The sequence below is a fragment of the Haplochromis burtoni genome, unplaced genomic scaffold (assembly GCF_018398535.1).
Source record: "Haplochromis burtoni strain Fernald_Lab_line unplaced genomic scaffold, NCSU_Asbu1 Contig_50, whole genome shotgun sequence".
Taxonomy (NCBI): Eukaryota; Metazoa; Chordata; class Actinopteri; order Cichliformes; family Cichlidae; genus Haplochromis; species Haplochromis burtoni.
The window spans coordinates 2,325,729-2,338,154 of record NW_024582411.1 but is presented as its reverse complement, the minus strand read 5'-3'; the positions used below and the strand labels follow the sequence as shown (position 1 = coordinate 2,338,154).

The window sequence follows — 12,426 nt, the reverse complement described above, 5'->3', positions numbered from 1 at the left end:
TTATAACAGGAAAAAACCTCAGTCATCTGCTGTGACCGGTTGGGGTTGAGGGGAGGAAGATCAGGAAGAGGAGGAAATCTTTTCAAAACCACTGAATGAATTAAAATTCTTTGGTTTGTGACCATCAGAAGTATAAAACTAGCAGTACTTCTGTCTCAGATGTACTTTCTGTACTTTCTAGTGCTAATTAGAAAATTTAACCCTACAAATCAAAATGAAGTAACTGACAAATAATCCAAGTCGGAGGTGGAAAAAACTGCAGTTCTTGGAGTGTCCACTTGAGACAAGTCGTCACAGACGCTTGTGGTAAAATTTCCAACTAAACTGCATTCTTAAGCAATTTTACAGCTTTGTACAAAAATATTTTTGGTCTCTGTGGATAGTTTCCCCCTTCATAACAACTGTACTGCATTTGGACTTTGTTAAAGTTAACAGTCCAGTCTATTTGAATCATACTCTGACGATATAGCTCTAGCACTCCTGCTAGGCTTCGCTCACAAATTTGAGTCACTGAACTGGACTTCTTGCCCGTGTTTGTGTTGCAGGTGCCTTTTGGACCATTTTGAATTAAATATCATGACTAATACTACTATGTGTTCATTCCAGATCATTCAAGAAGTTTAGTGCTTCAGTTTTGAGGAGTAAAATTGTAGTATTTTATTTATCTGTTAACGCTAACTAGCAAGTACCCGTGTCTTAGCATTGCATCTCTAAAGTTTATAGATGTAGCTTTCTAAGGCCTCGGACAGTGAGTGACTGCTAGAGGCTGCTGGCTGAGTCTAGGTGAAACTGGTTACAAAGAACATGGTGTGCCAAAAACCTCCTTTTGGTAGATTTGGTTGCAAACTATTTGCCTTGACCACCCTCAGGACACTAACCGTTTCTGGTTTGCGTAACACTATTCAGTTTAACTCTTGCTTGAAAATAGTTTCCAAGTGTTTGCGGACAATTTGGCATCTACCATGCAAACTGCAATAAGGGCAGTCTGCTAGTGACCGAGGTAACTGCAAGGAGGTTTTTCACTAAAGTACCATGGCCCTCTCTGCGATTCCCAGAAACCTTCAGAAACCACTCACCAACCAGTGACAGAATACACACTTCACTGGTTGTTAGGCAAACCGACCACTCTGTAGGCCTGTGTAAAAGGGGGTCTATTTTACCGTGACACACTTGTTTTTTCTGTCGTGACTGATCGTTACCATATGGTGGTTACCCAGTCTCTAGGCCTGTGTGACTGAGGCCTAACCATGCTTGCTAGCTTGCTTTGCTGATAACTTCCACCCTTTATTAAAGTCCAAAAGCATGTGGGTGACATCACAGTAGGCATGTCCAGCTTTTATATGCAGCCTATGTACAAAGTAAGAAGGCATAGGTTAACATTTAGCATTATTGAGAACATGTTAGAAATTAAATGAGTTACCCTAACGTAGATACAAGAGCACAAAAAATCGGTTTTTGCCATTCAATGACACCCAAAGCAACAAAGTGTGTGTCAATAAACTTGCTGACGTAAACATATGTAAATATACATGAATTTCCATAGTTTAATAGACTACGTGCACGTTAGCACATGCTACTTCCGGTGCGGAAACCCCTGTGGGGAGCTTTGTTTCCGGTGTCCTATTCGCACCCTGTTTACTGTCCAAAACAAGTTAAGCAAGTGAATGAATCAAGCGGCGATTTACATTTCTATAGATGTCTTGGGCATTTACCCAATATATCTGTAAATGATGTTCATCGACTTGTCGATATTTTTTCCCCCGCGCCTTAGAGCAAAAGAGAAAAGGGATTCAAATGTTATATTTCTCAGTATCTGTAAACAGCGGTCCCTCGTTTATCGCGGGTGTTATGTTCTAAAAATAACCAGCGATAGGTGAAATCAAGTAGCCAATTTTATTTTTTGACGGTGCAAAACGTTTCGTGGACATCGTGGACATACAGTACTGCTGTAATTTTGAAGGTAAGTCACAACATACCCTTCGTAAATACTAATGTATAGAAACCGTTACCAGCAATCGTTCAGCAATTTTTCATTTTTTGCTTTTTTTCACGGTTTATTAACATGCTGTGTAGGTGTGTACTTCACTACCTGATATCGACATAACGGGGGAAACATCTGGTTTGACTATTCTTCACCTGTAGTTTGAATGCTGAACATTTGCCTGTTTAAATCATAAGACCTGTCACTATACAGAGATGTGCTTCTGAATGTGGACGATGTGTCTTCTGATTCTGTAATGCAGTTCTGCTTGTGTTGAGCGATGTAAACAATTGATCGATCTAAACTCTTTAAACGTCAAAATTGATCATTAGATTTTTTTATGACACAACAGTGGTGAGTGTTTCCACCTTCTGCTCTTTGTAACTTAACGCGATCTTTCCGTTTTCGAGTTTTGGACATGATTTTGGAGTATGTCTTCGCAGTAGCGATTGACCGCAAAGTAAAGCTACCGGAAATGTACAACCCTACATCCGGTCTCAAACCAGGAAGTTAGCATTTTCTTGTGCACAGGGTCTATACCTTTTTACTAATAAAAACTACACCACAGAAATTAATATGACTCATTTAATTTGATGGAATACATCTATGTTTCAATTTATGATGCCACTCTCAAGAAAAGAAGAGAAAAAAAAGATCCCGAGAGTTCAACAGAGATGACGTCTGTTCAGAGCTGTTGTGTGTTGAGGTTTGGGAGCTAATCCTCACATATTAGCTCTCATGGGTCTGCTGGGCCTGGTTTAATGTGTGTGACGATGAATTGGCAGATACTCCAGGAAACATGGGATCGGGAGGCTTAGTATGTGAAGCCCAGAAGAAGAGTAGGATAAACTTCAGTATTCAAGAAAAAGAGAGGCAAGGCTGTATCATCACATGCTTTGCAGCTCTGTGTTCTATCAACCAGTCTTAGGACGGTTTGGCAAGATGAATTCCACAGACAGGTCTAGAGAAGACCAAACCACAGCTGTCACTTGCCAGCTGATCCACAAAACCACTCCTCAGTGTTAGGCCTCCTTCAAAGCCCCTAATAACACCTAGAAGTCACACGAAGTCGCAACAGAGTACATGCAGAACTGTATAGCAAGGGAAAGCTCCCAGTGGTGTATTTTTATCCTTTTAGCAGAATGTTCTCTGCTTGCTCCTTTAGCCCCACAAATGGTTTTCCCTCACTTCCTGTGCACAAGGGTCTCCAGCCACGGTCTCAGTCAAACAGCACAAACTATTTTACACTGAGAAATGGCCCCCTGATGGAAAACTCCATACATGTTCTTATTAAAACCACAATAACATCCGAGTTTAATCAAGGCTGTCTGGAGAGCAAATGGAAGTGTGCAGGTGTCTTCCGTTACATATGCTCACTGATGTAAAAATCAGCTGGTCAGACTCATGTAATAGCCACATCTTTCTCCACTGAAACATTTCACATATTTACAGTGCGTCGATGAGTTGAATACCACATGGGAAAGCGTATGAGTTGCTAAAAGTGGTTTTGGCTTTGTACCAGCTCTGCAGAACATGCCAGAGAAAGCGTCTGAGAGCAACCGTGGACTAAATGAAACAAGCACGCTGCAGTACCTGCTGATTTGAAAATGCCTACAGCAACAGCAATAATTCTACCTGTCTGAGCGCTACAGTCACCACATTGATCATAATATTGCAGATCTGCAGCTGCAAAACATGTTGGCGAGCTCCACGGCTGCAGTTCACTTTCAGGCAATTTAGTGCAAAACCAAAAACACGACGCCTCATACGTGATTTTTTAATATTTTTTTCAATCGTGTAGTTTTACTGTAAGAGGACACAGGAACGACTCTATGCAGAAACACAAACAGCCTGCTGCACCACAGAAAAGTGAGCTTGATTAATTCACCATAGCTGTGAGAAAGGCTTTCAGCTATTGTTTTGTTTCCCTTCACAGTTCCCTCCTCTTTTCACTCTTTCCTCTAAAAGCCAGACTTCTCATATTTCATTAAATTCTTTTCTCTTCTTTGCTGCCCGCTCAATTACTCTTACGCAGCTCTTTCAGACATACACTGATAAGTGTATAAAGTGATCAATCAAATTAAAATGATACAAGTACGATTTGGAATTTGCCCTCATGTTTATTATCAGTGCATGGAGAGAAATTTGTGCCTGGTGTATCTAAAAACTGGCCATTAAAAACTTGCAGGTTTAATGTAATTTTTTCATTTGCACAAAAATGCATTGTTAGTTATTTTAATTAAATATATTTATGCGCAGCTGCACAGAATCATATTACCATATTATTAATATCTGTAATCTAATATACAGCAGGAGTATTTCTCTGCTTATGTTTAACAATAAATCCAGACATTTAATTTGGTAACCGTTCTCAGCTCTACCCTGAGGGCTGACAGTGACTGTTTACATAAGCCTGCAGGACTGACAAAATTCATTCAACATCTGCAGGTCACTTGAGTAAAGCAATTACAGAGCAGCACAGCTAATGCTGAGTGTCTGTGATTAGACATCCAACTAGTTTTTACAGGCATCAGAGGGTGAATGACTTTGTCTTTTCAGACTTTTGTGTAGAAGGAGCAAAATTTCTGGAAATAGCAGCAAAGCTCTCGGTTCATTTTTACAAGACTTGATTGAACGCAGCTATTGCCTAAAATAGCTTTTCCTCTCGGTTCCTTCGTGTCTTGGGTATACATTTGAGGGGAAAGAAACATATATCACGGTCTGCTATGGATTATGTGCCAGAGACGGAGAGGGTGTAGCTCTTTTATCACATGAGTCATTAAAGCCGCACAGAGATCATGTTTTAAAATGAAATCAAAAGACAGGAGCACTGCATATACACATGCATAAAACCATAGACATTAAACATGGACTGGTTTGAGCAGATCAAACATTAAGAGGTATCTGTCGAGAACGCTGCCTTATTAAACGTTGTGTATGTTATTTTTGTTTTGTGTAAGTTTTATGTCTCCTTTCTTTACATTTTAACTGACCTTCTGCTTCTCAGTTATTTAAATTTGGGAATAAATCTGAAGTGGGTATTATACTTCAGTTTATATTTCGGAGTTTTTAATAATTAGGTACAGTGTCATAAAAGTTTTTGCCCCCTTTCTGATTTCTTAGTTTTTTGCATTCTTGTTTGAGTTAAATTTCACTTGCCTTATCCAGACTTGATAACTGAGAGATCCTTTAGGCAGCTAAAAGATCTCAAAAAGCAATAAATCAGACAAAAGGGATTTCCAATGAATCACAGTGAGAGCCATTATCCACAAATGGAGAAAACTTGGAACAGAGATGAACCTTCCCAGGAGTGGCTGTCCTACTGAAGTTAGTCCAAGAACGCATTGACGAGTCATCCAGGAGGTCACAAAAGAACCAGAGGAACATCTAAAGAACTGCAGGCCTCACTTGCTTCAGTTAAGGTCAGAGTTCATGATTCAACAATAAGAAAGAGACTGGACAAAAATGGCATCTATGAGAGAGTTCCCAGGTGAAAACCACTGCTGACCGAAAAGAACACAAAGACTTGTCTCAAAAAAAATCCTCTGGATCATCCTCGATGATCTTGAGTTGCATTACATCTGCTGTAAAACCAACAGCACTTGATAAAAAGATGATCATACCAACAGTCAAACATGGTGGTGGTAGTTTGATGGAGCCGCTTTCCTGCTTCAGGACCTGGACGACTTTCCATTATTAATGGAACCATGAATTCTGCGCTCTACCAGAAAATCCTGAAGCAGAATGTCCGGCCATCAGTTTGTGTCTTGAAGCTCAAGCATACTCAGTTTATGCTGAACAATAATCTAAAACACACCAGCAAGTTTACCTCTGAAAGGGTCCAAAAAAACTCAAAACAAAACCAACAAAGGTTTTGGAGTGGTCACTCCAAAACCCGGACTTTATTAGGATTTACATGCTTCGGTATGACCTTAAACAAGCCGTTCATGCTCAAAATCCCTCCAATGTGGCTGAATTACAACAATTGTGCAAAAAAAGAGTGGGCCAAAATTTCTCCACAGCAGTGTGTAAAACTCATTGCCAGTTATTGCAATTGCTTGACTGCAGTTCTTGCTGCCAAAGGTGGCGCAACCAGTTAGTAGGGTAATTACTTTTACATATAGGGCCAGGTAGTTTTGGATAGCTTTTTTCCATTAATAAATTCAATCATCATTTAAAAACGGCATTTTGTATTTATCTGGTTATTGCTGACTGATATTAAACTTTGTCCAATGAACTGAAACATGTAAGTGTGAGAAACGTGCAAAAAGAAAAACAAGAAGAAATCTGGAAATTTAACCTTTAGATGGTGGTAAATAAAAAGACACCTGGTCACCAAAGTTCAAATAACCCTGAGGGGACAAGAGCAGCTTCACAAAAGTTCATGACAATCCATCTAAGAGTTGTCAAAAATTATAAATGTAAACTTGATGTTTGGAAATGTCTGAGGATCACCAGAAGGTATAAGACTCTATTCTCTGGAAACCATCAGTATGCTTTGTTTATCACTTGAGCTAGATATTACAAAGATCTATCAACATTGACTGCTATTTGCTAACATATCATAATAATACTCTATCTCGAGTCACTTTGTGATTCCCACCCTATGACTCCTCGATGCTATCAGCTCCGCTAATGAGCAGCTCAGACAAATTTTCTCCGGGGACGCAGAGCGCGAGGTCACTTGTACGTAGGGAGTGAACGTGACATCGTAAGTCAAATGGTGACAGTTGAGCCACAGATCACAGAGGGCAGAGTTGCACACACAGGAAGTGCATTCCTTCCCCTCGCAGTCACTGCCCCCACTGATGTTTGTTTAAACTGGGCTCTGATACATGAAGAGATTACTTCTCCACTCAAATCTCCTCCCACTCCACCCTTGACTCCAATGCTCTTAAAGTACCCCTCTCTTTTGTGTAAGAAGAGGACACTGAGTCCTTGGAGACTTCACATTTTACCTCTCCTTTGAAAGCGACCCGTTACACCTCTGATATCAAAACTCCACTTCTACTTGACTTTCTCTTATACTTACCAAACATCAGACATCAGAGTGAAACTGTTACACGTGCATCTGTCAGGCTTCAGTTGGCAAATCCACAGCATAACCCTGCTATTACACGTCTCTGTGTTTAGAAGAGGGATTCCAATAGGCCGCATGAGACTAAGGCAGCCCTGAAATTTTCGAGATACAACAGATTGGACACTAAACAGCACTTATCCTGCAAGTTCCTCTTCAGAGTGAGTGTGATGTGTCATCGCACAGATTGGAACAAATTGAGAATTTAATTTAATATAGATTCACAGCTTACTGAGTGGTCACGCGGCTGATGTAAGTGATCTCTTGTTGTGCGCTGCACTCAGGAACGCAAGCTTCTTTCCAACTATCCTTAAACTACTTTTTGATTTGAGATGGCAAGGAGGCAAGGAAAACCAAACCAGTCTGTCAGGGCCTCTTAAGCCAAACTTTTTTCCTTTCGGCTGCTCCCCTTTATGGGTCGCCACAGTGGATGATTTGTCCCTAGCATCCCTTCTGTCACACCAACCATCTGCATGTCCTCCTTCATTACATCCATGAACCTCCTCTGTATTGTTCCTCTTTCCCTTCTGCCTGGCAGCTCCATCCTTTTTCCAATATATCCACTATCCCTCTATGCACATGTCCATCTTGAGCCACTTTAATAAATCTAACACAACTGGGAAAATAAGTATAAAAAAAGATTTGAAACTAGACCATAAACTCAGGAACACTTTTTGCTGAGGTCACGAAGCACAGGAGCTGACTTGTCTTTTCCCACAGATTTCAATGTACCCAGACGGCTGTTTGTTTAAGGCACTCTTTCTTTTATATACAGCCTTTTGTAAAGGCACAGAGGGAAAATGCCTGTTATAGCCCACACTGAAAGAACACAAGTGTGTTCCCATTTCAGTTGCCAATATAATCACAGTATAAGTAAAACGTCTTTCAGCAGCTCCCTCATTTTTCATCAGAACTTTGTGTCTGGTCTCAAACCAGGGATCATGTTTGTGTGTGTGAGGCAAACGTGTTAACCGCTACACTAGAGAGATGCATCTATATAGAAAATGAAGGATGAAGTCTGAGTCTTGAGGCTGAAGTCTGAAATTTTGGTGTTGTTTTTAAAAAATTTCCAGGAGAGAAACAAAATGTCTAAAATTACCCATCCAATGAGATATTTTTTGTATATGCAAATATAAAGTATGCACATATGGTTGCACAGGTCAACTTTGCAGACCAATTCTTTAACTCTAACACTTACCTGAGTTTATCAGCCACGAAGATGACTCTCCGCTCCAGCAGCAGCGAGGCAAAGACGCGAATCACCTGCCGCACGCTGAGACACTTGAACAGACTTTCAAAGTCCACGTGCTCCAGTCGGGAATCGGTGGGCCGCCTCAACTCAATGACCTGAGTGATCACAGAAAGCGTGAATCTGATTTACTGAGTGCACTTTGCCAAAGTGTACTGAGCTAACGGTCATAAACAAAAAGCAGTTGTGTTTTGTTGTGCCTGTGCCTGTAGCTCTGACCTCATTTCCTGCACCGGGAAGGAAGGTTTTTACTTTGATAATCTTCCCTGGAGCGGGAAAGGGGGACTCCATCAGACTCCTCATGAAGGGATAGACCAGAGCTGCTGAGATGCCTCTCCGTCTCTCTACCTCATCCAGGATCTGAAAAGAGGATGTTGACAATTAATGGAAACATACTGTTGTGGCTTTAAGCGCTCATGGTTGTCTAGCTCTCATTTTCTGTTTTGAAAAATAGCAAAGGCATCTATTTCCATGCCTTTGTGTGAGGAAAATTCCACCCAGTGTGCCTGTCGGCCTGTTTTGGTCCAAGCTGCCTCCTGTCTGGAAAGTTGATTGGGGAATCGCTCATTTTGGAGGTTATATGATACCAACCCTGTTGCTCTCTCTTCACACACATACAGCTTCCTCTGAAAGCAAACACTGACCTCCTTCTTTATCATGATAACTTTTTTTTTAATAAATCTAATTTACATTTGAAACATCGCAGGCATTCTCTTGCTCTCTTTGGGCATCTGCTAAGGGTGCTTAAATATCACAGGATCCAAAACTAGTTAAAGTTTGGCTCTAGTAAGTAAACACCAGTACAAATTAAAGGCACACACCCATACTGATAGTGTGTGAATACTTCATCAATATAGGGAAGTTATTCTACTTTTACTCAGTTACTGCAGTCTCATTGGGCAACTATATATATATATATGCATCATATCCTTAAAACATTCAACAGTCTGGGTTGAAATAATAAAGGAATCAGATAAGGCTGAAAGAGTCACACAGAGTGACTGCTCTGTTCTGCGTTAGCACCAGTGAGAAAAAAGCAAGAGAAACAATTACTCTGGGAAATCAGAGGGTTACAAAAAAAGGAAAAGAAGCTGAAACAAGCCTTACTGACAAACAAGCGTTCGGCACAAGGTCTGCTGAAAGTCATTTCCTTCAGCTGTGAGACAGGTTAACCACAGCTACAGCACCGCATGCAGAAATTTGGCTTTTTGTGTGTGTGCATTTACTGTGTGTGTGGCTAGAGGACAAGACTGAACTCACTGTAGAGAACAAGTCAAAACAGCCCAGCCTGCTGATGACACAGTACACCTCAGGAAGGCGAGGTCCTTTCCCAGTCGGCTGCAAGAGAAAAAAGAATAAACTCTTTACCAGAAGAGACCCATTCAGAGATATCCTTAAAAAAATGATAACTATAAATGCACTTGAAGAAAGGGCTTAGCAAGGTAGCCCTATACCCAGTGCTGTCCAAAAGTCTGGAGTGACACCTCTTTTCTTTATATTTTACTTCCAAGGAAACACATTTTTTAAAGTGGTCTTGAGCAATAGTTCTTGAGGGTTTCTTGGCTGTTTTGAGCCCAGTCCTTGTACCTGATGATCTTCACAAGAATATTTGTTTTTGCTTGTTAAGACACTTAACACTGACCTATGAATCATTCACCCAGAAACAAGGAACCTAAACTCAAGGGATGCACCAGTGTTGTGTCCTCACATCATAGAAAACAAAGAATCAACTTTAGACATTTTGTTACTCGCAGCCTGTCACAAAAACACAAAAACATTTGTTCACATTTCTTTAGTTCATTCTATTAAAGAAAACGCCAAAAATAACTAAATTTAAAAAGCAGCCGTGGCTCTGTCATGGTTTTGGGCTGCACTTCAGCCAGCGGTGTTGCTGGAATTAATTACAAAAGTACAGAAAAGTACCATCAGATTTTGATCTGTCAAGCAATGATCCTAAACATGCTGCATACCTGGATAGAAAAACACATGACTGAACATAATCAGTCACGATTGGCCTCCCCTGAGTAAGAACCTCTACGTTATTGAAGAGTAATCCAACAAGGGGCGATTCAAGACTTCCAAACACTACTGTATATAATTACAAATACATAAAGGGAGCATAAAACTACACGGAGGATAACGTGAAGATAAGTTGCTTAAATGTTGTATGTGAAGTCTTTGACTCAATCTGTCATCTGAGGTGAAAGTCTTTCATGCGGATAAACATAGGTGGTTTATCTGCTCTGTCTGATCCTATCTGCTGTCCTCTGTGCGCTCAAATAGAAACACCGGGGGCACAGACACTTAAAAACACGGACACAAATGAACACAGGCCACACAGACGAATCCACTTGTCCATATTAGGAATACAATTTTCTCCTCTAGTTTCTCCTCTGCCTTTCCAAATGGATGATTAAATCAACTATGTGGAGCTTGATTCAAGTCTTCAGGAATGCTCGCCTGCTGCCAACTGCTGGACAGACAGCGGGGAGGAAACAAAGTTACTGGAGGAGAGCAGCTCACCTCTCTTCCCCATCTCCCTATCTGTCTCTGTCAACCGTCATTAAAACCTGCTTCCATCAAAAACAATCTCAGATCAACAAAGCAGATCATGCATAAGAAAACACTTTGCTGATCTAAAATTTACCAAGAAATCTAAACAGCACACACGCTCCTGGTAAGCGTCTGAGACCGTGCATGCTGCGTGCACGCTTTTTTTTTCTTTCGTTTTTAAAGGCAAACGGCAAACAAAAATCGCCAGCACATTAGCAGAATCCCACACAGTCATGCTCTCCACCCGCAAGCTAAATGGGAGGCTCAACGAAACACTTCAAAGCATTCGCCAGCCTAATTACGGAGAGGAAATGCTCCAGAATGACAATGTTTGGATTTTTCATGGTTTCTTTTTGTCTTGCCTCGCCCGAGAAACCGTTGTTAAATTCAATGAGTCAGTCCTAGACTCATTGAATTGAATAGACCCATTTCTGTAATATACTTACATATCTATACTATTGCTAATATATCTATATCACTAAAGGACTTCTGGGTGGATGCAAACTGCATTTCGTTGCCCTGTTCCTGTGCATGTGCAATGACAATAAAGTTGAATTCTATTCTATTCTATTCTATTCTAACTGGGTTTTTATCTTCAATTATTATATTTTACAACATTTTCATGGGCTTTTTATGACTGCGTTCTATCTTTTAAGGCAATATTTCTTCCCAAGTGTATTCAATTTAAAATGCAACAGAGCTACACATTTCATTAAACATATACTTATTCAATTACTGTATTTTGTAGCCACTGAAATCTCACCTGTGTAGTTTGGGTGTTTGTTGCACACACACACGCTGCTCAGCTGCTGTAACAGTAAGTGCGATAATCTTTGTCCGCATCTATTTTTTCAAGCGTTTCACACCCTGTTTAGTTTTTCATGTTTTATTTTTGACATTATTATTCTTAGCGATTTCTTTCCTTTTCGGACAAAGCACACGGTCACATCAGCAGCGCCACAGGAAACTACACCGAGTGTTCAAATAAAAGCGTCTGTCACAACAAACAGGGGCTCAGCGGGGTGCGAACAGGGAGATGAACAGCGGCTTACCAGCAGGCGCCTGCAGTACCCAAACCTCCTGCTGCCGTCCTCCCCAGTCAACATGAAGGAGAAGGTCTCGCTGAGGCCAAAAACAAATATATGCACATGAGGAGCAACGCAAAGACACAGAGTCGTGAACACAACGGCAGATACTTGTGATAAAACAGAGCATGATTGTATTGGGCCTGGCATGGTTATACATTCAAACGGTGCAGCAGGTGGAGTGCACAGATAAAAGGGTGGAGGTGTGTGAAAGATTATCATCATTATTATATTGTTGTTGATTAAATAAAGTACAGTATCATTTATTATCAGTTATAACGTCCACTGTGGCTTTGGGTTTAGTAAAAATCCACCTTTTACAGAACGGAGCCAAATGGAAAAACTTTTAACATGCATGAGACGTCATTTCAGAAGCTGAGGTATTCAGCAGAGGAAAACCTAAACCTCGCCTTAGAGGGTGAGGTGGATGTGAAATTTCTATAGTTTCTGTTTTTTCTGCCCAACAGACAGGAAAGGAATT

The 12,426-nt window shown here is 40.7% G+C and overlaps 1 protein-coding gene across 5 annotated transcripts in view; it reads right to left on the bottom strand.

Annotated features, from left to right (window-relative positions):
- dennd2b (DENN domain containing 2B) overlaps nucleotides 1-12,426 on the bottom strand; it is a 56,932-nt gene that overhangs the window by 6,620 nt on the left and 37,886 nt on the right. For all 5 annotated transcript variants that reach the window (XR_006054378.1, XM_042220565.1, XM_042220566.1 and 2 more), the window contains 4 exons: nucleotides 11,913-11,982; nucleotides 9,568-9,645; nucleotides 8,527-8,667; nucleotides 8,257-8,405 (listed from right to left, as the gene is read on the bottom strand). Coding sequence is in view for 4 of the 5 variants with exons in the window: in XM_042220565.1 (XP_042076499.1) it covers nucleotides 8,257-8,405; nucleotides 8,527-8,667; nucleotides 9,568-9,645; nucleotides 11,913-11,982 (438 nt within the window). In the remaining variant the exon portion in view is untranslated. The remainder of the gene's footprint in view (nucleotides 1-8,256; nucleotides 8,406-8,526; nucleotides 8,668-9,567; nucleotides 9,646-11,912; nucleotides 11,983-12,426) is intronic.